The sequence below is a fragment of the Zingiber officinale genome, chromosome 6A (genome assembly GCF_018446385.1).
Source record: "Zingiber officinale cultivar Zhangliang chromosome 6A, Zo_v1.1, whole genome shotgun sequence".
In the NCBI taxonomy this organism is placed as follows: Eukaryota; Viridiplantae; Streptophyta; class Magnoliopsida; order Zingiberales; family Zingiberaceae; genus Zingiber; species Zingiber officinale.
This window is the reverse complement of record NC_055997.1, coordinates 88,568,843-88,596,022: the sequence shown is the minus strand read 5'-3', so window position 1 is coordinate 88,596,022 and position 27,180 is coordinate 88,568,843. Positions and strand designations below refer to the sequence as shown.

The 27,180-nt window shown below is 40.9% G+C and overlaps 2 protein-coding genes and 2 long non-coding RNA genes across 4 annotated transcripts; 3 read left to right on the top strand and 1 right to left on the bottom strand.

Moving 5' to 3' along the window:
- Positions 1-2,436: 2,436 nt before the first annotated feature.
- On the top strand, positions 2,437-4,368 carry LOC121996846 (heavy metal-associated isoprenylated plant protein 9-like). The gene is made up of 5 exons (XM_042550977.1): positions 2,437-2,925; positions 3,015-3,159; positions 3,257-3,429; positions 3,518-3,608; positions 3,726-4,368. The coding sequence occupies exons 1-5, from the start codon at positions 2,908-2,910 to the stop codon at positions 4,202-4,204; spliced, it is 906 nt and encodes a 301-aa protein (XP_042406911.1). The 5' UTR covers positions 2,437-2,907; the 3' UTR covers positions 4,205-4,368.
- Positions 4,369-6,736: 2,368 nt separating this feature from the next.
- On the bottom strand, positions 6,737-9,899 carry LOC121996845 (IAA-amino acid hydrolase ILR1-like 5). Its single transcript, XM_042550976.1, has 5 exons — positions 9,479-9,899; positions 9,175-9,300; positions 7,949-8,263; positions 7,593-7,721; positions 6,737-7,384 (listed from the first exon to the last, which is right to left on the bottom strand). Exons 1-5 carry the CDS (start codon positions 9,818-9,820, stop codon positions 7,010-7,012), a joined length of 1,287 nt encoding a protein of 428 aa, XP_042406910.1. The 5' UTR covers positions 9,821-9,899; the 3' UTR covers positions 6,737-7,009.
- Positions 9,900-18,275: 8,376 nt separating this feature from the next.
- On the top strand, positions 18,276-18,716 carry LOC121994165. Its single transcript, XR_006115617.1, has 3 exons — positions 18,276-18,378; positions 18,484-18,549; positions 18,624-18,716. It is a non-coding gene; the product is annotated as an uncharacterized LOC121994165 (long non-coding RNA).
- A 7,793-nt stretch (positions 18,717-26,509) lies between these two features.
- On the top strand, positions 26,510-26,889 carry LOC121994164. Its single transcript, XR_006115616.1, has 3 exons — positions 26,510-26,612; positions 26,718-26,783; positions 26,858-26,889. It is a non-coding gene; the product is annotated as an uncharacterized LOC121994164 (long non-coding RNA).
- The last annotated feature ends 291 nt before the right edge of the window (positions 26,890-27,180 follow it).

The following is a 27,180-nucleotide window of genomic DNA, read 5'->3' as shown; positions in this document are numbered from 1 at the left end:
TAAATCCTAATTAATTCTAAAAAAATACACTTGGTGGTCACAAGCTGTGCACCAAGAAGTGTGTAGGTTAACATTCTTGTGCTGGTGTATATTTAGAGTAACAATTTACTGTGTGCCCTCCTGTGCGCGGTAACATCAGTGCCTAATAGCGCCCGCCCATGTGGCAGTCAACCCACGTGGGCACGCACCCCTTAGGCAAGGATGTTGTTATGCATAGGGGGCCTTGCAATAGATCAACACTGCATGTGTGTATATAATTTCGGTATATCACATATCCCGTGAGCACTTTAAATTATTTTTTTTTTCCATTTTGAAGTTTTTTTTATGTTTATGTTTTCAACAATATGTATATATATATGAAAACGCCGTGCTTATTTGATAAATAAGATCATGAAAATCTTATAGATGAAAAGCTTGGTCAACGAAGACTTGTGTTAGCGATCCACCAGAGCTCCGCGTCACCGGAGAATCATCTGTTACCATCTTTTGGATCTCGGTACATCGCATTTGGAATGCTATCTTAATCAGTGGCAATTCAACGGGGTTGACTTATTGAAGTCTTGGTCATAAAAGGTGAACGGGCGATTGAAGTCAAGCAGAGAAAAGGTTAATAATTAATTAATTAATTAATATTATTATGTACATTTCTGCCACCAGTAATAGAGTCAATAGATTCCTAATTTTTGAATTAAATTAGTCGACCGAAAGGTCTCCTCCGCCCGGTGTGGACGTATAACTGAAAGGTCGCTTTGTCTCATAAAGCATCATCATTTTTATTGGACTGAAGCCATTTATACTTGATGATCTATGGGTAAGCCCAACTAAGGCCCAAAGCATATATAGAAGAATTCGGTTCTTGCCCATTTGCTCATCTACCGAATCTAATGCAAAGAGGAATTACACTTGTCAAAACTTTTTTGTGTAAATAACTGAAATGGGCATTCCATTCCACCTGCTAAAGTGCCTCCACAACAGTTAAATTCATTTGGTGGGGAGACTAACTACTCAATAATTAACTTCGTTAGGTTACTATCCAATGGTACCTTGCTGAGTCACCTCCACGTGGCCGTCATTTGGCGCAGTCGCATCATATCTTCGTGGTACATTGTGTTGTGTCCATGCACCAGAAGACAGGCCCGTAGGCAATAGATTCTTAGTGGGGCCCAGCCAGCTCGGAAGGATAAATTTAAGGGTAAAAATAAAAAAAGACGTCCGTATTTTTTTATCGCATAAGTTTTAAATTTTTTTTTTTTTAAAGAGTGTCCCACCCCTTGATCTTCAGATAAAATGACATAATTTTCCTGTCATAGATATTAACTCCTACACCGATCGATCAATTGTATAAATAAAACAAGTTTACTTGATAACAGTTTTAAAATCATAATTGTTAACAGAGTAACAGCTTTTATAATTTTATAGTTGCTACAATAAAAATATTATTAAACAAAATAAATTTAAATTACAATAATTATGATTTATAATTACTACGATTTATAATTATTGTAATGTGAATATTATTAAACATGAGATATTTAAATTGTAGCCGTTATAATTTTATAATTGCTACAATATGTTATAATTTTATAATTGCTACAATATGAATAGATTAAATCAGCGCTATAGTTCATAATTACTACCACTTAAATGTTATCAAACAAATAAAAATTCATCCACATGGTTCCAGATTTAAATTTGAAATCCACCTACTAATAAATCAAAATTGAACTATTTAAAAAAAAGAGACACCCATCATGATTCCAATAAAAAAAGGGACACCTTCTAGGTTTACCCTAAATTTAAATCCACACAATTTACTTATTTTCGAGATCCATTTCAAACTATATTTTTAAAATGCATCCTGGTGTCTACTTTATCAATAAAAACAAAAGACAGATATTTTCAGCAAAATAATATGCTGGCAATATTTCTTGTGGTTTGTTCCATCCCCACTACAATTCTTCTTAGTTTATTAGTTTCAGGTGATTTCTTCACCTAAAAGATCATTTGCTTGCAATCAATCAACTAACTACAATTAAGCACAAGAACAATCATTTGGTTGCTTTCTGATGATTTGATTTCCCCGAGTTGAAGTGGTTGCTCCAAACAAAATATAATTAATCTTTTCCTTTTCCTTAACCCTGGTGTGGCGGAACCTTAATGTTCTGACAAATAAAGATGTTTGGTTTTACAAAAAAGTTAAACTTGATATTCCCATAAGATTTGATAATCTGATATATCTTATAAGATTTTGCCGACATTAAAGATTACTGCAACGCACAACTTAACTTACCAATTGTTGAAGGTGTATAACACATCTCGGAAAATCTGAAAGATTTAAGTCTCTGCATGAGCTTTGAAGATTGTGCCATCTAACTTTGTTGATTGAGCATCTAGGAAACACGACCAAACATCCCAATCAATATCTTCTTCGGTTTGGTTCACCCAACTTTGGAAACAACTCGGTTCCAGGTTTCCCAAGGAGATGATTCACCGATTCATCTTTCTCCCTGTTTATTCATGATCCAGAAGAACCTCTCACCTTCATATCCAAGCCACTCGCACGATGTTCTGTTGTCCCACTGAAATCCTCATCACTTTCTCATCATCTTTCATGGTACCAAAATACTTTTGAGCCCAAGAAAAGAGAAAAACAGTGCCAAAGTGATATACAACCAAATGTTTTAGTTTACTCCTACTACTTTTGCCACCCACAGCTAGTGATGACGATAAACCTCCCCTCCTCCACTCATCTCATATCACACAAATCGTTATAAGAATCCAAGCTTCAGCTTGCTCGACCAAAGTTGCAGCATTAGCAAGACCAGCAACAGCCATCGCAATCTAGCTCTAGCTGGTGTTTGTTGTGTTTCCTCACATTCAAGAAGTTGCTGATTTGTTGGTTTCGAAATGGGCGAAGCGAAGCAGGTAAGGATGGTTACATGTAATCCTTTGAGGTATTTATTCAACTCGAGGAGAATGCAGCAAGATTTGCTCTCTTCTGTTTGTTTTGACAGGAAGTAGAGAACAAACAAGAAAAGAAGGCCGAGGAGAAGAAAGAAGAGAAGGCTGCAGGTCCTCCTCCACCCATTGTCCTGTCTCTGGACCTGCACTGTGTTGGATGTGCAAGGAAGATAGAGAAGTGCATGCTCAGATGTAGAGGTCGCGCCCAATTCTAACTCAGTTATTCACTAGAACTCCTCTACTCAAATTTATGTAGCATCTGGTTAAACTATGTTTTGTATTTTCTCCACATCAGGAGTTGAAAGCGTTGAGGTCGACATGATGCAGAACAAGGTCACAGTCAAAGGGATAGTGGATCCTCAGGCCTTGTGCTCCAGAATTCAAAAGAGAACACAGAGGCAGGTCCGAGTGCTCACTCCTCTGCCCCCGGCCGAAGGGAACCCCAAGCCGGAAGCTGATCCACCTCAGGTATGCAAAATTCAATTATGCCTTCTGAAATTCTATCATTTCCTAAGTGAAAGCTTAGAGTTTGGACTTGGCTCATGTTTGTAAAAAGGAGAGTGGCATGACAACAGTTGTGCTCCTTGTCAACATGCACTGCGAGGCATGCGCAGAGCAGCTGAAGCGAAAGATACTAAAGATGAGAGGTGACAAACCACACTGACCTTAGTTAACAATTAGCAGGGATGTATCAAGTTAAAACCATGACTTTCTATCGTGACTTCAATTGAAAACTGATTGCAAACTGACTTTGATTTTTCTAGGAGTGCAAACGGCCAAGACTGACATGACTGCTGGGAAGGTCACTGTGACCGGAACAATGACTGGAGAAAAGATAGTGGAGTACGTTCACCGGCGCACCGGGAAGATAGCTAGCATCGTTCCTCCACCGCCCAAGGAGGAGGAGAAGAAGGAAGAAAAGAAACCCGAGGAAAAGGCCCCGGAGGAGAAGAGTGAGGAGAAAAAGAAAGATAGCAATGAGAAAAAGGAAGAAGGGAAGGCATCTGAACTGCAAGAAAATGCAAGTGACAAGAAGGAAGGTGATGCCAAGGAAGGGGAGAAGAAAGAAGCCGACGACATGATGAAAAGAATGATGTATTGGCCTGGCAACTTCTTCGGTGAGGAAGAGATGGCGAGGAGGATGATGGTTCACTGGATGCCGGTATACATAACCCAACAGCCTCCACCTCCACCACCCCAACACTTCAGTGATGAGAACCCCAATGCCTGTTGCATCACATAAAATTTCATGCATCAAAAAACATGATCTGTACGTAATGTTGGAGCTAGGAAGCCATGCCATTTATTATTTCATATAAGATGATGTCGCATGGTATAACTGTAAACTTATGTAGAACTGGCTCTTGTTCATGTTTTATCTATGAATTGTAACTCCTGTATGTCCTATCCTCTGGTTGTTTCAATAATTTCCGATGAAAATGTTTTCTCAAAGAGAAACATCTTTATATATTAGGCTATGCAAGACTAAAACTGTTACAAAAACAGCAATGAAAAAGCTCATCACGAAATTTTCAGTAGCAGAACAAGGCTGAAATTTATATATTTCATCTACCAAAGATAATCTTATATTAACAAATGCCCAAGAGCTTAGAACCAAAATGTAGAGAAAGAACACAGTACAGGATGAAACAATATTGAAAACTAGTTACCTCCAAAGCATGAGCAAAAGGTGGTGCATTGCATGTGGAAAATGGCTGCAGGAACAGGGAGAGTGGCTTTGCTTGACTGCTTGTGCTGCAGATGGTGAGTGTCACATGGTGGTAGGGACATGGAAGAAAAAGAGGGAAAGGTGGTCTTCACTTTCCTACCTGGGTTCATGTGTCTGATTGGCACACAGGCATTCCAACTTCAACATCCCATGATAGCAGAGCACAAGATGCTCGAGTTGATGACACTGGAAACAGGTAGCCCCTTGGTCGTGCCTCCAATCACAACTACATTTGAAAGGTACTTTAAAGGTAAGACATGATATGACACAATTGCGGAAAGGGATCAGCTCTTCTGCATCACAATGATCATGGAGGAACACAGCTGAAGAGAGTAAATTAGGCAGGTTTAACTTCTTGAGCAGTAGAGAAGTGCTTCAACTAGACAGTCAAAAGTATCCGTTTATGCATGCTGAACAAATCATCCTTTCCATATTTTGAACAAAGGTGGAACTGAGTTTCCTTAACAAGGAAGAACAATGGCAACTAAAGAGAACCACTAGACTGAGAAATTGTACACGAGAAGGCAATAGATCTTAAAGATGGATTATAAGATCAGATGTGGCACTCCACATGGCCATCTGCTTGAAAGGAAGAAAAGTTGCAATAAATAAAATCAGCTAAACCTGAAGGCAAGTGGATTTAGACTGTCACCCCATAAATCTGAACTCCTATTCGTTGTCTAAAAAAAGCAAGAACCCCATCTTGACAAGCTCCGAGTGTTGTTCTTAATTAGGAAATTGCTTCAAAAAGGATTGCTCCATAAAAATATCAAAGATTTAAACACAAAATTACCTTAAGCAAATATAAGAACTTAAGTATTATGTAAAGTGTATTGCAGTATCTCGAAACCAAAAACTCAAACAAGCATCAATCTTAATTAGTTGAGTAGACTAGGGAAAAATCTTAGGGTAATGCCAAATGACTAGAATCTGGTCACCTAGAATATATACATGCATGTGTATGCATGGGCATTTTAGTAATATCATATGTACATATTAATTACATGCATGTACATGCATGCATTATGATTGGTAGATAAAAATTTCTAGCTGGCCAGATTCTGGCCAACAAGATTTACTCAAAATCTTAATAGTTGATCCATTAGGAGGTTGCATGTTAGATATCGTGGACGCTTTAAAAGGGAAAAACTGCATGAATTTCAAGGTAGGAAATCTGCACTAACTATCATAATGAAGACTTAAGTGGGGATAATAATACTTAGAAACATACAAATTCTCAAAGAAGTGGATTTAGGAACACCACAATGAAGACTATGTCTATGAACAAAATCAACTTTAAAACCTAAAACAAATGTATTCTTTGTTGAAACAAATCATGTGAAAAAATTGCGTGATATAATGAAATATGGATCAACTGAAAGAGTTCGAAATGCAATGCTAGTACTGGAACTGATCTGATTATTTTCATTTGCTTCAAGAACAAAATATAACAAAATCCATGTGAGGCATTTAGTATTGCCTTCTTAATATCTCAAGTGTGTAGCAATTCTAATTCAAGCAGTTATATAATCCCTTGTTTCATATTAGGAGAAGTGCACAAAGGACAAAAACTTCATGCTTACCAGTATGGCACTATTAAAATTCAAATACTTGTAAGAGATTAATAAATGAGAAGCCACATTGTATTCATCACAACATATCCACACTTCCAATTGTATTAAAAATTAATAAAATTCAAAGTGCGATACACGGGGTTTAACTATTATGACAAATGATACGAAAAAAATCAACGAAAATATAATTGGTTTAGGATGGGTACATCCTTCAAGTTTTATAGTGCAAACACGTCTAGGTGAGTTCTGGTTTTGGTAATCTAGGAAGGATTCAACATATATTTCTTACCAACAATATTTGTGACTGAACTAAAAACATATCTGTGCTCCGCTCAGTGACTTAGCTCTACGATAGGGGGAAAAGGCAAATATACTCTTGTTAAACAAGCACCATAGATTGAACATTTTGACACTAATGAAAATTACATGCCCGGATACATATGTCTTACCACTGCATCCAGCAAACTAGAAATGATTAAACTTGCCACTGACAACCTTAATATTTCCAATATAGTCTTTTTAACAATTGCTGTTCCAAGCAGAAGTATGGACTTTATAATCATGGAGTAAAAGCTTAACAACATAGAAGAACTACTGGTCTTGTTTACTCATTTTGTCATTCTGCACTATCTGCAGCACATAACTGATGATGGAGCACACAGTTCAAGGAATCAACTATGATCATTCTTATGCGTGCGCTTTCAGTAAACTGATGTAGCTTATTCTATGTACTTCATTCTGGCATTCAAACTTCCATGCATCGCTGATTTAAGTACAATTCAACAATTGCAGTATGTAATGCTGCCCCAATTGGAAGGACTTCTTCATCAAGGAAAAAATGAGGGGAGTGAGGAGGATAGACTGAACCAGCTCTCTCATTTCTCATTCCAATGCCAAACATAACACCTGGGATCAACTGTTGGTAGAATGCAAAGTCTTCACCAGCCATGATTTTTCCTCCCATCTTTACCTTATCTTGACCAAGTAGAAGGGCACCAACCTGCTGTAGATGATCATTCAACTCTTCATCATTCACTACAGCTGGATAGATTGGGTATTCCTCCGCTAGCATGCTAATAACTGCCTTACATCGTTGTACAGCTGCCTGGCCTTCTATCACCTGAAGATATCAGAAATTTTCAACCTTTTGAAGGACAAGTAATGCTAATGCATATCATAAAGTAGAATGCTTTTACTTGTCCATCTGGGTTATACAATCAATAACTAGTGTTAAAGATTACAAGATGTCATTGGGACAAGTACCAAATTAATGTAAGCAAGTTATGTATCTGTGTCCCTATACCAAAAAGTAAGTGCCCGTGGAATACCTCTTTTACCCTTCTCTGAAGCCTTTGCAAGCCTTCAGTGGTTATACTTCTCAGAGTACCCCCAAATTCGACAATCGGAGGTGTTTCATTGAATGAGCTACCACCCTTGACATATGTAACAGACAATACCTGCAAAATATCAGAAGACGGTTCAGAAAACAATAATGTCACGAGCAAATACACAACTAAGAAGCCAATAGCAGGAGCAGACAAGATATAGAGGGTCATCGTGAATGAAGTACGTGACTCTTTGAAAGCCACTGATACATCATCTGTGCAATATAGAACTTATCAAAATAAAATAAACTTATTAGCATGCTAAAAAGAAATAATGTCAAATGTCAGATCATACATACTTGACTATGCAGAGGGTCATCTTCTCTGGAGATGAGCTGTTGCATTGAAAGAATAGCAAACGCTGCAGCAATAAGTGGATCCACATTTAAATGAGGTTTTGCAGCATCTCCCCCTCTACCTTCTATTTTGGCTTCAAAGAAGCACACAGCAGCTTGACTAGGCCCTGGAATTGAGCTAATACTACCTGTAGGCAACCTGTAATCAACATGCATAGCAAAGATAGCTTCTATGCCATCTAGAGCACCTTCCTTGATCATGTGAAAAGCACCTGCACCACCCTCTTCTGCAGGTTGAAAAAGAAGTCTCACTGTCCCCTTCAAAATAAACATCCAAAACAAATTAACAGATGTTGCATTAAGGATATGTTGTTGTGTTAAATTGATTCACGTTGAGATGTAAAGGAAAAAAACAATAAAAGAACAAATAAACAACCAACATAAGTATCATTTCCCAAAGTAGAGTTCTAAGAAAAAATGGGCATTGCTTGACAAATGAATTTAATGGGCCACAAGAGCCTCACAAGGCAAAAATTGTAGAATTTCCAAAATTTAGTTATAATAAATAGTTAGCTTGATTGTGTTTCTCTTCCTCACTCACGTGATGTAAAAAGTGATAACGCTCACTCTAGACACTCCTCCACTGCTCGTCCCAAGACCTTGTGAAAGGGAGGTAAATCACGATATTGAACGGCCTCCTAGGTGGGAGGAACTTATTCTCTAAGGGAATGAACCTAGGGGGATTCGAACCTTGCTCTTATAATACAAATCTACCACCCGAGTACTAACTAAGCTACACTCACGTGAGCTTCTCTTCCTGAGTCATAGACCAAGACTATGTGGATGGAGAAACATGATCTACAGTATCAGTATAAAACCAAGCAGTTGAAATAAGAGGTCATGCTAATGCGAGCTTTTTCCTCCGTCTTCCTTTCCTCTTCCCCTTTTTCTCTTTTTTCTTTTCCTTTTCCATTGTTGGTCCTTTTCCACATGCCTTTTCCCTAATCCATCCACCCCGGAGTAAACACAGCAAGCATGAATCTCCTTTTGGCGGAATCCTACTCAGTTGTTCACCAGGTCGTGCATTAAACAACACACTAAGTGGAACAAAGTAGGTGAGGAACTGTTTCGAGCTGTAGTACACGCGGGGGGAAAAAAAGAGAGTAAAGTCGACCCTTATGAAAGAAAAGACATGAATATAGTGGGTGTATTTGAAAGAAAGAGAGTACCCGAAGTACGTTCTTTCGTTGATTCAGCAATTTTGCTGCACCAAGAAGCATCGTCACATGAGCGTCATGTCCACAAGCATGCATCACACCGTCGTTCTTGCTTTTGTGCTCCCACTCCACCATTTCCTAACATCGCATGGAGAAAGACAAGAACTTTAAGCGACACCCGTATATCCTTTCGAAATAGGACTTGATTGAAACCCTAAAAGGTAAAATTTGCAACAAGGGAGCGAGAAAGACGAATAATCAAAGTAGGAAAGCACGGTCTCGGAATTTTAAAAGACAACCAATTCTCGTACTGTACCTGAAGGGGGAGGGCGTCCATATCAGCGCGGAGGGCGACGATTGGCGGGTCACCGGAGCCAATCTGGGCGAGCACGCCGGTGCGAGCGTAAGGGAAGGAGTAAGGTATGCCGAGGCGGTCGAGGTGGAACCGGATAAAGGCGCTGGTGTTATGCTCCTGGAAGCGGAGTTCGGGTTGCTCGTGGATCCGCCGCCGGATGGAGACCAGCCATTCCTTCTCCTCATTGGCCGATCGCAGCAGCTCCTCTGCATCGTAGTGGGGAGAAGAGGAAAGAGCCAAGCACACAAGGAAGAAGAAGAGAGGGAGGAGGAGGAGGAGACGACGGGCATGCAGATCTCCCATTTGACTTACGAATCAGTAGATATTTTCCATGGAAGACGTACCCTCTGTTTGGATGGAGGGGATGCGAGGGGGAGTTAAGTAACTCCTCTTTGTTTGGGAGGAAGGGAAAGTGTATTATTGTAACCTGTGTTATTTTAATGAAGGTTAAATAGATAAAGTTATAAAAATTTTTTTACTTTTTAAATTAGATATTTTTTATAATATTAATATTTTTTTATAAATATAAATTAGATATTTTTAATAATAAAATTATTTTTTTATATTATCATTTAAATTAATTATTTTTTAATAAAAAATTAATCTTTTTATTCATAATAAAATAATGAATTATCGATAATCAAATAATTAAATAAGAAATAATGAAAATAATGATTTTAAAAATTTTAAATAAAAAAATTTGAAAGATAATGACGAGAATTCTTATTCTTTAATTATTAATTTTTGATGGAAAAATTTAAAAATAGTAGATATCCTCTTAAATTTTGAGGATAAAAATGATTTCTCCTTTCAATTCAGTTAGAAGACGTGTCAGATCTCTTTTAATGATATGGCAGCAAACGAGCTATAAAGAAGACGAGGAAATTGGACTCCGACGATATAGAAAAATTATAAATTGGAAAATTTCTTAAACTATTAAGAACAGGGATAAAATTGGAATAACTTTTTTTTGTTTTCCCTTCCCCTTCCTTACACCCCAATTCGGGGTGTAAGAAAATCTCTCTTTTCATGGGTAACAAAAGTTAAAGCTTACCCTTCCTTACCTTTCCTTCCTTTTCCTCACTCCTTCCCATACAAGGTTCAAAGTTTCCCTTCCCCTTATTTCCCCTTCCTTCCCCTCCCCTCACCTCCTCCCAAACAGACTGGTAGAGTCAGCACATCATTTCAGAAGTTGGGAATGCTAATTATCAAAATTATAATAATAAAAATATATATATATATTTTGAGATATAAAATGTTTTTTAATAATTTTTTTAAAAAATAAATTGTTTTTTATTATAATAAAAATAGAGGATACCTTTTTTATTTTCAATTCTGCAGAAATAGGTTCCACGGTAAAATATAAGATAAATTATGATATGCAACAATCTTCTAACACTTGTTTGGATGGGGTGAGGAAAGGTTCATTAATGAAAGGAGAAGGAAGAGGAAGGGTGGGGAAGTAAAGAATTTAACTTCCCCTTGTTTGGGAGGGAGGGAAGGTTCATTAACCTAATATATGTTATTTGGTTTGGGAGGAAAGGAAAGAGAATGAAGGTTAAATAGATAAAGTTATAAAAATATCCTTACTTTTTAAATTAGATATTTCTTATAATATTAATATTTATTTTATAAATATAAATTAGATTTTTTTAATAATAAAATTAAAATTTTATATTATCATTTAAAATAGTTATGTTTTAATATAGAAAATTAATTTTTAAAAGATGGGTTATTATCAAGTTAAGATTAACAAATAAATCTATATGTTATAAGATAGGTTATGCATTCAAAGGTGAACCTAGATTTTACATATTAAATATTTATTGTGAATTTCCATATACCTCAAATGAAAAAAATATCTACAACAAAAATAATAATGAAAACCATTCTTATTTTTATTTTATAAAACAAAAACAAAATATATCCTATTTTTATAAAACCAATCCACCATAAGTACAAAATATATCTAATCATCAAATAACAAGTCTTACATCAAATAATAATAATCTAACAAACATCCAAGATCATCCAAGTACATATAATCCAAATTCATAATACATAGCATCCAAATATATAATCCAAATACCTAACAAGCAACAAACTAATCATGTCGTAGATTCTCTCCATCCAACATTTGAAATAACAAGTTTTTGCGATGTTCGAAAGAACATCCAAGTAAAGCTCTCAACATCTTCGGGCGTTGAACAAGATACAAATAGCATGTAGATATTATATGTTGCTCAACACCTAATTGAATCAACAAACTCCACACTTCATGCTCAGGAATTGGAAGTTCATTTGACTTAACTATTTCATGTGTTGAGCTCATAATGGCTTGAGCTATATGGTCAATTGCATTGGTTATATTGTCATTATCAACTTTAAATTTCTTTGCACTCTTATTCTTTAATGATGCACCAACAAAAGAGGTAGTTTGAGATTTAGTTGGTTCATAACTAAGAGATGGAATTTGAGCGCCCTCATTAACTGCATTTGAATTGTCCAAATGGATTTCCTGTTGAGATATCATAAATTCAATTTCATCAATGGTTTCAAAATTATGTCCACCAACATTATTCTCCATTTCCATGTTAGCTTTTCTCTTTCGCATTTCTGATGTAGTTTCGACATGTTGTCCTGTAGCCCTATCTTTCCCATATAATTGAACTAATTTTTCATAATTTCGAATAGGCTTGTTTTTCCATTCGGCAGCTGCTGGTTTTATCTATAAGTTACAATATAATTGCATTAGATATTCATTCATAAATAGTATTACAAGAGAAAATCAATTATAGTTTTCAAATGCATATTATGAAACGTACCTCAATTAATTGTTGTCAAACTTCAGGTTCAGCAATGAAGAATTCTGTGATTGGATCCCACCCAAAACCACTCATCCATTATTGAATATATCATAACATGAAAACCAACATCTTTTAATATGTTTCATGCGATTTTGAATCCTGTCCTTATCGATAAGTTTGTCGGGAAATTTTGCTTTCAATTCATTCACAATGTTTTCAAATGCATGTGTAGTAAAGGTTCCACCAACTCTATTACCTATATTATGTTGGTTCAAATATGCATCAATAAGAGCATCATCCATTACTTTAGTCCAGACACACTGATTATTTGTTTTGCTTGTATTTGCACTTTGCAAGTCCTTTTTTGACATCCTTAAAAATAAAAATATAGTAGCAATCAAACACATAATCACATAAACAATCATTGACATAAAATCAAGTAACATAATAAATTAAAATGTCAATATTTACAATCATCCAATTACATGAGAATTTGTCAAAACCACAAGATAAACATATAAACATAAATATCACATATTATAATCTAACCACATAGTCGCAGCTATGGAATCCCTAAGCAATTCTCCCTTTCTTACATCTTCACTATCATCTATATTACTATGATTTTCCACTTGATGTTCACTATTATTATTAAGTTCAGCATCAACCTCGGCAAACAATCTCTCATCTGGATCAATATTAATCAAGTAATTGTGTAAAATACAACAACAGATAATAATTTTTTTTTGAGTTTCAATTCCATAATGTGGCTCCGTTGAACTTCTTAAATAGCAAATCTCTTCTTAACAACTCCAAAAGCTCTTTCAATTGCATTGAGCAAAGAAGAATGTCGAAGATTAAATAACTCTCGAGCATTTCATGGTGGATTGCGACTATATTCTTTCAAATGATAGCGTTCTCCTCGATATGGTGTAATAAGACTACTTTTCAACATGAATCCAGCATCAACAAGATAGTATTTTCCTAAAAAACTTGTGTTATTAAATTATAAAAGTAAGGAAAGTCTAATCACAACATATGTCATTTAATTTACCTTTTGGAATTTTAAGACAATCTTTTCTGGTCAAAACATTTTTTATTATTCTCGTGTCAGATGTTGTCCCTTCCCACCTAGCTAAAACATAAGTGAATTTCAAATCAAATGTGCATGCTGCTAAAACATTTTGTGTTGGAAAATCCTTTCTACTGCGAAACTTTGGGGCATCAAAGGGAGAAACTTTAACTCGAATATGTGTTCCATCTATTGCTCCAACGTAATCCTGATATACCATGTCTACATTATTAATACTTATGAATATATAGACATGAATCTTTAGTACTCAAAAGATAAGAATAATATTTTCACCTTAAAAAATGGATAGAATCGATTGCTATTGAAAATTTCTAAAGAAACTTGTGACCCATCCGGTTGTTTGAGAAATTTATCCTCCAACTCCATTATAGCTCTTAAAACATTATGGAAATGACGACTCACTGTTTCTCCTGATCGATAGAAAAAGAAGCCAAGTCCATGATTTGTAATATTGTGATCTAGTAAATAGAGTAATTTTGCTACTTGTTCTTCCACAGTGATCCTTGTTGTAGGTCGTAAACCACCTTCTTTAACTAAAAGAGTACACAATTCCACAAATGCAGAAGGACCCATTCTAATTATACTACGACATTGATCATTAGTTAACACTTTTGTCATTAATTCATTTCGCACGCGTTCCCCTTCTAACGGTACAATACGAGGAATTTTGATATTTTGTTTGTGCCTATTTTGTACATACCAAGCTGCAAACAAACAAACCACTTGTGTGTTGGTGTAGGAAGCATCCGACGATCGAACCTTAGTTTTGATAATGGCAAAGGGATTCAAAGTTAAGTTTAATTGTTATCTAATGTGTATGACTGAGTGTTTCAAGAAAGTCCTAACTGTGGTTAGGCAGGTGAAAACCTTAGGGGGTGGTAACCCTAGGTCCTAGGGGGTGGTAACCCTAGGTGGAGAAAAGTCCTAACTGCGGTTAAACAAGGAAAACCCCTAGGGGGTGGTAACCCTAAGTCATAGGGGGTGGTAACCCTATGCAGCAAGTCTTGGCGGGTCGGCGCTTCGGGCAAAAATCCTAGGGGGTGGTAACCCTAAGTTAAAATCCTGGTGTCGCGAACCGGGTAGAAGTCTGGATGGGTCGAGGACCGGACATCCAGCATGAAGACCGGAAGCATCGGACGCTGAGCAAAAGTCCAGTCGATCTGGAGGATTGTACTGACAATAGGTAAATCTCCTTAGAGGAGTAGGTGAGGACGTGTTCCCCGGAAGAGGGAACAGTAGGCGTCGGGTCGACCTAGAGTTTCTGGTCGGAAACTCGAAGTCAGACCCGGACAGTCTGTTGACTGTCAAATTTATTTATATATATTATCTTTTGTGTTCTAACTCTGTTTTGTAGGAAACTAATATTTTTGTGCAGGGTTAGAACTGTCCGGGATCGGTCGACCGAACCTCCAAGCTAACAGATCAGGTCTCCAGAAGTTGGGCTCGACCAGGGATCGATCGACCGAACCTCGGGATCGGTCGACCGAACCTGGGATAGGTGTCGACTGGATCAAGCCGAGGTGTGCGGGTCAGAGGAGACTGATCGGTCGACCGGACCCTGAGATCGGTCGGCCGAACCCAGGGATAGAGTTTGACCAGATCGAAGCAGAGCGACAGATCGACGGATCAGATGCGGTGGAGATCATCTGATCGGTCGACCGAACATGAGGATCGGTCGATCGATCCGCTTCGGGTCAAAGCTGATCCCGAGACTTGGGGATCTGGATCAGATCTTGCAGAGCTATAAGAGGAGGCCTCGAGGTGCAGCTCAGACATCAATTCAAATAGAAGAACGTGTGACCTTATACGCTGCTCCGAAAGCTTCAACTAGACTCTGCTACTCCGACAATCGACAACCACTTCATATTTGTATTTTGTCGGTATAATCTTTATTTTTAAGCTCATACTTGTACTCATCTATTTGTAAAGATTTGCGCTATATAGTTGTTGCCCACCGAAAGCGGTCAAGGACCGCGGGCCTTCGAGTAGGAGTCGAGATAGGTTCCGAACGAAGTAAACCACTTGCGTCTCTGTGTGTTTGCATTTACTTTCCGCTGCGTTTCTACTCTTAGTTTTAAATCATTAAAATAACCACGAGCGCTATTCACCCCCCTCTAGCACGATCTCGATCCAACAATTGGTATCAGAGCGGGGTCGTTTTGAATCGGTGCAACCACCATTCAAAACAAATTTTTCGTGGTATTTTCAGATTTTTTCGGAGTCAATTAGAATTTAGCCTTATAGCTATATTCCAATTCTTTTCTCGAATCAGTTTTTGCTCGAGGTTGGTGCAACACCACCCGAGTTCGTATTCTATTTTTATATACTTCCCGCACTACTAATCCAGGACCAAGTCCTGGAATTTTCTTGTTGTTTATTTTTCATAGTTGATCTAAAATGACCCTTCCAGAGGGTTATAGCACTGTCCGTCCCCCGCTCTTCACCGGAGAGGACTTTGGTTACTGGAAGGACAGAATGGAGAATTTCCCAAAGATCCTGTTCGAGACGTGGATGATCGTCAAGACTGGTTTGGATCTGCCAACGGATAAAGACGACAATCCTACACCCTGCGAGGACTGGGAACCTGCATTAATCAAGAAGGTGGAGGCAAATTCCAGAGCAACTTGTACCCTCCAGTGCGGACTAACAAAGGAGGAGTTAAACCGCGTCGGTCCATTCTCGAGCACCAAGGAGCTATGGGAGAAGCTGATCGAGCTTCACGAAGGGACCTCCGATACCAAAGTAAGTAAGCAGGATTTATTATTCAATAAATTGTATAACTTAAAAATGCAGGAAAATGAGACAGCAAGCCAGCTTCACGCGCGCATTCAGGACCTCCTAAACGACCTTCACGCAATCAGCCAAAGAATAGAAAATCGCGACATAATAAGGTACGCACTTAGCGCCTTTCCAAGGAACACCTTGTGGGCATCCATGGTTGATGCTTACAATGTTTCTAAGGACCTCTCTTCAATCAAATTAGATGAACTTTTTTCGGAATTAGAATTGCATGAACAGACTAATACACGCCCGGTTGAGAAAGGTGTTGCTTTGGTTGCAGGTACCAGCAGAACGCGTGAACGGACATCAAGGCGCAAATCGAAACCCGAGTCCAAAGACGAATCAGACGCAGAGGACAAAGACGAAGTTATTTCCGAACTGATAAAGCTCATGCGGAGAATATGCAAGTCAAAAAGGGCAACTCAAACGGACCCGAAGGACAAATTTGAAGTCACCTGTTTCGGCTGTAACCAGAAGGGGCACTACAAGCCAGATTGCCCAAACAAGAAGAAAAGAAGGAAGGTATTAAAGGCGACTTGGTCCGAATCATCAGATGAATCCGATTCCGACGTAGAAGAACCGACAAGCTTCCTCGCGTTGCCAGCACAAGTAAATATTGACAAAACTGAGTCCGAATTCGAGTATGAAACCGAGAGCGAGTCGGAAACTGAGTCCGAGCGAAGCCACGGATCCACATCCGTTTCCGAAGGACCGAACCCCACTGTAAGTGCCTTACTTGCCGAAACTCAATTTGATTTGCAAAAGTTAATTCCTTACTTGCTTAAGAAATTGGCTAAATCCAATGTTCGTGTCAAGTCACTCCAAAAGGAGGTAACAACCCTTAAGAAGGTGACGGACTCGAGTTCCTTAACTGAGCCTATTCGAATTGGAAGTTCAACTCAAGTCCAACAACTTGAGGAAGAAAATTCCAATTTGAAAACTCAAATTAAAGAACTCAAGGACACGTTGGAACGGTTCACTATGGGTTCCAAGAATTTGGATCTGATTCTTGGAAAATAGCGAGGCGTTTACAACAAATCTGGACTTGGATTTAAAACCAAAAACAAATATAAATCATATCTATCTTTAGTAAATAGAAATAATAAAACCATAGTTCAAGCATGGGTCCCCAAGTCAAACTTGGTTAATCAAGTTGGACTTGGACTATATTGGGTCCCCAAGGATCAGATTCATTACCTTGATAGACCCTATCGAGACTATGATCCAGGGGGAGCCAATAGAAAGACCATCTTTACCAAGAGATAGATTGATGCTTGTTTATTTATTCTTCTTTACATTATGCATGTTTAGATTTAGGATAGCTTAAGGACCTAAGCATACTTTACAATTGTTAGTTAAATCTAGGGGTTTCAAAAAGAAAATTAAATATATATCTTCTTTGAACGGTTTTGTCTAGGAAGGGGTGGATGATCCCATACCCAAGAAGACTTAGAGCCTCGCCCTGACCTGGGAACCAATCATTGAAATATATATTTAATTGACTAATTGAAAAACCTAATTTTAACTCAAATGTAAATTAATCCTTATAAATAACCTAAATTACAGATAACCATCTCATAAAATGTAAAATACCGGAAAAAAATAGGAAATATTTAAGGGAATTTTTCGGAGCTCGTACGGATAAGTTCACGGGGATAAAAATGGGGCCCGGAAAAGGCCTGTTTAGACTATCCTATTTAAATGAGGAAAAGTTTTATTTTTCTTTTCCTTTTCTTTTTCTTTTTCCTTATTTTTATTCCTCCGTTTCTTTTCCTCTTCCGCGAGCCCGAGCTCTTCTCCCCGACGCCGCCGATTTTCCTCCTCTCCGAGAGCACAAAAACGCCGGCCACTTCTTCTCCCTCTCCTCCTCTCCTCTGCCGGAGCCCTAGCACCGCCGCCCGACCGCCTGCCCGAGCCAAACTCCTCTACTCTGCTTGCCCTAGCCACCCGACGCCGAGCCACTGCCGTCGGCGACGCACAGAGCAGCGCCGGTCATCTTCCTCCTTTCTCCCAAGTCCGACTTCATCTGTGCCCTAGTACATCTGCCGGCCAATTTCTCCTTTGTTCTAGTATCGGTGATTGTACCTCCTTCCCTCTCTTGGCGGACGACTAGAGTCGTCGTAAAACAGGAGCTTAAGAAGGAGGCTGAGGGAAACAGTAGTCCGGCAATGGGATTGAAGGTGAGGGATTAAGGTTTGGTTTTGAATTTTTTTGCTATGTTTGTGTCCTGCCGTGAGCAGTAATGTGTTTGGGCTTTAGCCATTCTTATTGAGGATGATCCACAGCTTCGGACATAACTTCCAGCAGCAAGATCTGTGGTTGTGAGTTGGCAGGAAGATACTTAGAGTGAGGTAAGCTTCGGTTGTTGATTAGGATTGTTGTTTGATTGGTTATTATCGATCTTGATTTCATCTGATCCGAACAGTGAAGAATTTCAGCAGCCAACAACCCTTGACGGCAGTAACTTCAGCCAACAACTCTTTGATTCCAGTACAAACCCGTGGCTGTGAATTTAGGTATGGTGTAGGATAATGGATCCTTGTTATAGATTGAGTTGGTTTAAAATTTATCTAATGGAACGGTTAGGGTTAAGACAATTAACCCTAGTCAATTGTTATATTTTAATTTAGGTAGACAAATGGTTATGTGGATTAGGGTTTTCCCTAATTTAGTCTCGTGGATTTTGTTTAGCTATTTAAATTCTTATGAATTTTAGCTAAATAAAAATATATATATTGATTGGTACAGGACTTTGACGCGAGACGAGTATCTCGGAGTCAGATTTGGACCTTTCTATTTTCGGAGGCGGGTACTTTTGACTTTTGTTGTCTTTGATATGCTTAGTAATGGAATTAACATGTTTCATTAATTATGTTTCTTATCTATATCGGTTAATCACTACCCAAATCTTATATGCTTGATTGATTGATTGGTTTTGCATCTCAGGTATATTTTTACCTGTTTATACATGCTTATAGGGGTAGTGATATGCCATGCTTGACCATGTTCAGGACCTAGGTTTTTATACCTTCTGTGTACCTTGATTTGATATGATTCTTTGACCTAGGGTGCACATTTCTATATATATGGATTAGGTCAGGATGTTTATATGGTTATTGCCATGCATCATTTGCATGATTGCATGCTGTGCGATAGTCCGCTCCATTATTGCTGAGCACATCGCCAGTTACATGGATCTGCACACACCACCACTCATGGGTTAGTGGTCGATTCAGGCTGAGTGTGTCGCAGCAGGGACTCTGTTAGGCACCGTTGGTCCGCTCATGGGTAGTGTGACACAACGAGTTATCCGACAGGAATTCCTCCCCGTCTTTGAGTACCAGGAGTTGAGAGCATTGCGCTCCCCCATCTATGATTTGGGGTAGGAGGATAGGTGTACTCCGACAGCATCCCGTCCACTCGGTCACTCATCAGGAGTAGTGACGACAGAGTGCACGGTTGTCACAGCCCTACCCACTCGGCCTCACTTTGGTATGAGATGATCGACTGGCGTCAGGGGTGACCAGGACGCATCATTGGCATCATACGCATGATGCATTTATTGCTTGTGTTTGTGGTTGCTGCATTTATATGCTGCATATTATTTGGATGCCTATGTTTGACATGCATACAGGATTCCTATACCACTCGGACTGTTTGACCTTATACTCAGGACCTGGTTAGTACAGCATTCTCCTGTTTACTTCAGATGCATATTTATATCTTTCTTATATCAGGAGACTGTACGCATGATTAGTGTTAGGTGTTATTTCTTTACTTTGCATATCAATTGTACCTGCTGAGTGTTGGACTCACCCCGCCTCCATTGTTGATATTTTCAGGTTGATGCTGTCAGGAGAGAGTTCCAGTTGCTGGTCCCTGCAGACCTCGAGGATAGGATTTGGTTTCCGTTTTGGTTTCTTTTCTGTTCTAGACTATTTTAAACTTGTTATGTTTTAGATTTATTCCACCTATGGACGTTGTATGGATTTTATGATGTCGATGAAATTGGATTTGGTTTTATTCTACTACATGCCTGCCTGGACGGCAGAAGAGGTAAGAAAAATCGGATTTGGGCTTAGTATTAGTAGGTTGTTTAGTTTATTATCTGCGTGGTTGTGACAGCCAGAGGTGAATATATATATAAACTGCGTGGTGATTGATTTTTATTATTATTATTCCAGCCGCATGTGGCTGAGTATTTAGTGCTTGTAGAAAATTTTGATTGTCCACCGTACAGGGGAGAAATTTTCTCGGACGGGGACTCTTCCGGGGCGTGACAATTTAGTGGTATCGGAAAGGTTATACGATCTTTTGTTTCGTATTTTGGATTTTCGATTTATCCGATACCAATTTATTGGTATCGAGCGTTATGGATACACGCTTTTAGTTTCGGAGATTTATCGGATCTGGGTTGTTGGTATTCGGATATTTGGGTTAGCCGGTTTGCGAGTCAAATTGGGCATTATCGGATTTTCGATATGGTTATGTTTGGATTTCCGTTTGGATTTATTTGGATTTGTACGCTCGGAATTTTGAGGTCAAATTGGGACCTGGACAGCGCATCTTCTGACGACAAATAGGTATGTTGTTATTTTATGTTGGTTATATTGGTATTGATATCTGTAATTTAATTTAACAGATATGAGACGATCTACTCGTATTGCTGCGAGACGTGGTGCTGGTCGACCATGTGCGAGGACCACGGGATCTCTGGATAGAGATGCCCACTGTTAGTGAGCCTGTCAGTCAGGGACAGACTCAGGATGCAGCGGGAACATCGGGCTCTCAAATCCCGATAGCTCCTGTAGAGATACCTATTTTGGCCACACCGACGGTATCCACGCCTACCCTGTTTACAGTACCATCGGAGTACCATTGGGTACCCGACGCCCCGCCTCCAGCCTCACGGTGTATTCGGACCACCGCCACTTGGACCTACAGGTACCCGACACCGGCACTGCTTGTACCTCCGGCTCACGATGCTGCTCCACATCCTGTACCTTTTCCTACACCTCCGCCACCACGCTTGTTCCCAGGACCACCGACGGCTTATGCTCCGGTATATACTGAGCACCGGAGTTCCTCCTCCGGCTATTCTCGGTACCACCGTAGTATCGCCCAGCTCAGTGTTTCCGACGTATCATCGATATTGTCATTGCGAGCTAGGATTCGACCGCCGAGTCGATGAAGACTCGTTTCACTCTTTTCCGCGGAGATCTCGATCCGAGTATGGCTCTGTCATGGATAGAGACAATGGAGCGGACTTTCTTCTATATGGCTTGCTCCGAGTGGGAGAAAGCAGAGCTGGCTGCTTACCATTTACGGGATGAAGCTAATGCCTGGTGGGTTACTCAGCGTTCTATTATTGGTGAGCGCAACGTCACATGGACCAGGTTCAGAGAGGCTTTTGAGAGCCGTTTCTTTCCACTGTCCTATCAGATGTCTCGCCGACAGGATTTTATGAGTCTGAGGCAGAATAACCGCTCAGTGACCGAGTATAATACAGAATTCCTCCGGTTGGCTCAGTTTTGTCCAGAGTTAGTTGCGGAGGACAGAACTCGCATGATGCAGTTTATACAGGGATTGGATGGTTATCTGCATGTACAGCTTGCCGGATTAGGGATTACATCTTACTCTGATGCATTGAATCGAGCTTTGATGATAGAGTTAGCTCGGCAGACAGCATATCCGGACAGGAAAAGAAAGCATACGGGTCAGACATCAGGGCAGGTCCAGCAGACTCAGGCGACAGGACAGCCTCAGAGTAGTCGCAGACAGGTCAGAGTTCTTCTGGGGCGTCTCGTAGGCCTCAGAAATCAGGGCGGTCTTCTTCAGGACGTTCCCGGTTTTCTCAGCAGAACCGGCAACCACCTTCCGGTGATACTCATTGTTTCAGATGTGGATCCAGAGATCACCTCACCCCAGCTTGCTCTCTGGGACAGTCAGTTTGCTTTTATTGCAAACTGCCGGGGCACCAGAGCCGAGATTGTCACAAGGCTCAAGACACGGCCCTGAGGGTCAGGTCGAGGGGCGGTCTAGTCACGAGGCATATCGAGGAGGGCGAAGCCCAATCTTCACACGGCGAGCAGCCCTCCAGAAAAGATTTGGCATGCTTGGACAGGAGTACTCCAGAGCACCCTGCAGTTTTGCTCTGGACCTTATTATCCGACTGTCGGACTCGATCTCGGCCTGCAGACGATCACCATCCTCTCGCCTTATCGGCACCTAGTCCAAGAATACCTCGGTGGCGCCACCGGGCAAGATTACCACCTCCTCCTCCGCCAGACGAGGGTGTTCATGCTTCCGGAGGGCCGACGGATCCGTTTTCCGTGATACGATTTCCATTTATGCATTTACTGCTGATATTTTGATTGATACTGGTAGTTCGCATTCTTTTATATCCCGTACCTTTATGCGGGAGGTTGGTAGATTACCTACTGTTAGGTTGCGGCGATTGACTGTTTCCCTACCGTCCGGTGATACTTTAGACGTCACCCAGGAGATCAGAGGTTGCCCGTTAGACTTTGGCAACATGATACTTACGGTAGATCTTCTAGTATTGGAGATGGTCGAGTTTGATATCATTCTTGGCATGGATTGGCTGTCAATATATCATGCTACCGTTGATTGCCAGACGAGGGTGGTCACCTTCCGGCCTCCGAACCAACCCTCGTGGAGTTTCACTGGCATTAGAGACGACGGCATCTCGATTATTTCGGCGATTCAGGCGCAGAAGCTGCTGTCTCACGGCTGTCATGGTTTTCTGTTGTCGTTGATCAGTACTGAGGACAGTAGTAGTTCGCAGCTCTCCGACGTTCTTGTTGTCCGGGAATACCGGATGTATTTCCAGGAGCGCTGTGTTTGCCTCCTAGAAGGCCGGTGGAGTTCGCTATTGAGTGATTCCAGAACCGCTACGACATCGAAAGCTCCGTATCGTATGGCACCAAAAGAGTTGAACGAGTGAAGGTTCAACTCTTTATTGAACAGGAGATTTATTCGCCTAGTGTTTCACCATGGGGTTCTCCGGTTCTATTTGTCAAGAAGAAAGACGGCACCATGAGATTATGTATTGACTACGGATAACTGAACCATCATAAATAAATATCCATTACCACGGATTGAGGATTTGTTTGATCACCTCAGACTTCAGGGTATTCTAAGATTGATCTGCGATCCGGATATCATCATTGAGAGTCGAGATTCGATATCCGAAGACAACTTTCCGTACGGATACGGGCATTATGAGTTTTGGTAATGCCATTTGGCTTACCAATGCTCCAATGGTGTTTATGGATTTGATGAACCGCATCTTTCCGGAGTATATGGATCAGTTATCGTCTTTATTGATGACATATTGGTCTACTCGCTCCGAGGAGGAGCATGCACGACATCTTCGCACGCTTAGAGATTCTTCGACGACATCAGCTGTACGCGAAGTTCAGCAAGTGTGCATTCTGGCTATCCTCAGTTGGGTTTCTGGGACACGTGGTTTCTAGCAGAGGTATTTCAGTTGATCCTCAGAAGATCGAGGCTGTCACCGGTTGGGAGCAGCCGAAGTCAGTTCAGGAGATCCGCAGTTTTCTGGGTTTGGCCGGATATTACCGACGTTTTGTCGAGGGATTCTCGCGTATTGCTATGCCGTTGACACGTCTTACCAGGAAAGGCGTGAAGTTCATATGGTCCGAGGATTGCGAGACCAGCTTCCAGGAGCTGAAGCGGAGATTAGTGTCGGCTCCAGTTTTGGTTTTACCTTCTGGAGAGGATGGATTTGTACTTTACACCGACGCGTCTCTACAGGGTTTGGGCGCTGTTCTGATGCAGCACGGTAGAGTAGTCTCTTATGCTTCTCGTCAGTTGAAGGAGCATGAGAAGAACTATCCAGTTCATGACTTGGAGTTAGCTGCCATCATCTTTGCTCTGAAGCTTTGGCGTCATCATTTATACGGTATCACATTTGAGATTCTCACTGATCATAAGAGTCTCAAATACATTTTCACTCAGAAGGAGCTTAATCTCCGACAGAGGAGATGGGTGGAGTTCCTGAAGGATTACGATTGTACCATTAGCTATCACCCTGGGAAAGCTAATGTGGTTGCAGATGCACTCAGTAGGAAGTCCAGAGGGACTTTGGCTAGTCACCGGACTTCAGTCACGGACTTGATTCAGGCTTTCTCAGAGTTAGATCTTGAGGAGCAGGGACCGACAGAGCAGGGTATTCTGGTTACCATGGTTGCTCAGTCGTCGATCAGGACGAGGATCCGAGAGGCACAGGCTAGTGATCAGCATTTGCAGTTTATTAGCAGTCAGATAGCTTCCGGGCAGCAGACCGAGTTTACACGAGACGAGGAGGGTATCATATACTTCCGAGGCAGATTATGCGTACCTCAGTCTCATTCGGTCTTACAGGAGCTACTTCAGGAGGCACATCGTTCTCGATTTGCGATCCATCCAGGCGGGACCCGTATGTATCGAGACTTGAGACGTTCCTATTGGTGGAACGGTATGAAGAAAGACATCGCGGATTTCGTAGCTAGATGTCTTGTCTGTCAGCAGGTGAAGGCTGAACACCAGAGACCTGCAGGATTACTTCAGCGGATTCCTATTCCTGAGTGGAAGTGGGATCACATTACCATGGACTTTGTGGTGGGTTTGCCGAGGACACGACGAGGCCACGACGCGATTTGGGTAATCGTTGATCGATTAACCAAATCAGCGCACTTCTTAGCGATTCGGAGGACTGATTCCCTGGATCGATTGGCAGATCTGTATTGCCGAGAGATTATCAGACTACATGGTGTTCCATTGAGTATCATTTCGGATAGAGATCCACGGTTCACGTCTCGTTTCTGGCAGAGTCTGCAGCAGGCCTTGGGCACACAGCTCCGTTTCAGTACAGCTTTCCATCCACAGACAGATGGACAGTCAGAGCGGACCATTCAGACTTTAGAGGACCTGCTGAGATCATGTGTTATGGATTTCGGAGGCAGTTGGGAGGACCATCTGCCATTGGTAGAGTTTGCCTACAACAACAGCTTCCATTCGGCTATCCAGATGGCACCGTTTGAGGCGTTGTATGGTAGACCTTGTCGGACACCCGTCCTCTGGGATGAGGTTGGAGAGGCTCAGTTGTTGGGACCTCATAGAGTTCAGCAGGATGCAGAGTTGGTCCGTACTATCAGACGGAGGATGTCAGAGGCGCAGGATCGCCAGAAGAGTTATGCTGATCGGAGACGCAGACCACTAGAGTTCTCTGTTGGCGACCATGTATTTCTGCGAGTTTCACCCACGAAAGGGGTGAAGAGATTTGGCCTCAGAGGTAAGCTGGCTCCGCGATACATTGGTCCTTTCGAGATCTTGGAGAGGATCGGAGCAGTAGCTTACCGACTGGCACTACCACCGTCCCTGTCAGGCGTTCACGATGTATTTCACGTATCCATGCTGAGGAGATACGTGCCTGATCCGACACATGTGCTGGCAGATATTCCAGTTCCAGTTCAGCCTGACATTACCTATGAGGAGGTTCCGGTACGGATTCTCGACCGGAAGGAGCGTCAGTTGCGGAACAAGACCATCCGGCTGGTTAAAGTCGGATGGCAGCATCATTCGGACGAGGAGGCTACTTGGGAGCTCGAGGACACTATCCGAGCTCGATATCCCCATCTTTTCACTTGAGGTATGTGATTTATTTACCGTTCAGCATTTATACTCAATATCTGTTGTTAGTACTTGCTGGTGGTAGATAACGAAATTTGGGGACCAAATTTTTATAAGTGGGGGAGAATGTAAAATACCGGAAAAAAATAGGAAATATTTAAGGGAATTTTTCGGAGCTCGTACGGATAAGTTCACGGGGATAAAAATGGGGCCCGGAAAAGGCCTGTTTAGACTATCCTATTTAAATGAGGAAAAGTTTTATTTTTCTTTTCCTTTTCTTTTTCTTTTTCCTTATTTTTATTCCTCCGTTTCTTTTCCTCTTCCGCGAGCCCGAGCTCTTCTCCCCGACGCCGCCGATTTTCCTCCTCTCTGCCCTAACCGCCGGCCGGCGGTTCCTCCTCTCCGAGAGCACAAAAACGCCGGCCACTTCTTCTCCCTCTCCTCCTCTCCTCTGCCGGAGCCCTAGCACCGCCGCCCGACCGCCTGCCCGAGCCAAACTCCTCTACTATGCTTGCCCTAGCCACCCGACGCCGAGCCACTGCCGTCGGCGACGCACAGAGCAGCGCCGGTCATCTTCCTCCTTTCTCCCAAGTCCGACTTCATCTGTGCCCTAGTACATCTGCCGGCCAATTTCTCCTTTGTTCTAGTATCGGTGATTGTACCTCCTTCCCTCTCTTGGCGGACGACTAGAGTCGTCGTAAAACAGGAGCTTAAGAAGGAGGCTGAGGGAAACAGTAGTCCGGCAATGGGATTGAAGGTGAGGGATTAAGGTTTGGTTTTGAATTTTTTTGCTATGTTTGTGTCCTGCCGTGAGCAGTAATGTGTTTGGGCTTTAGCCATTCTTATTGAGGATGATCCACAGCTTCGGACATAACTTCCAGCAGCAAGATCTGTGGTTGTGAGTTGGCAGGAAGATACTTAGAGTGAGGTAAGCTTCGGTTGTTGATTAGGATTGTTGTTTGATTGGTTATTATCGATCTTGATTTCATCTGATCCGAACAGTGAAGAATTTCAGCAGCCAACAACCCTTGACGACAGTAACTTCAGCCAACAACTCTTTGATTCCAGTACAAACCCGTGGCTGTGAATTTAGGTATGGTGTAGGATAATGGATCCTTGTTATAGATTGAGTTGGTTTAAAATTTATCTAATGGAACGGTTAGGGTTAAGACAATTAACCCTAGTCAATTGTTATATTTTAATTTAGGTAGACAAATGGTTATGTGGATTAGGGTTTTCCCTAATTTAGTCTCGTGGATTTTGTTTAGCTATTTAAATTCTTATGAATTTTAGCTAAATAAAAATATATATATTGATTGGTACAG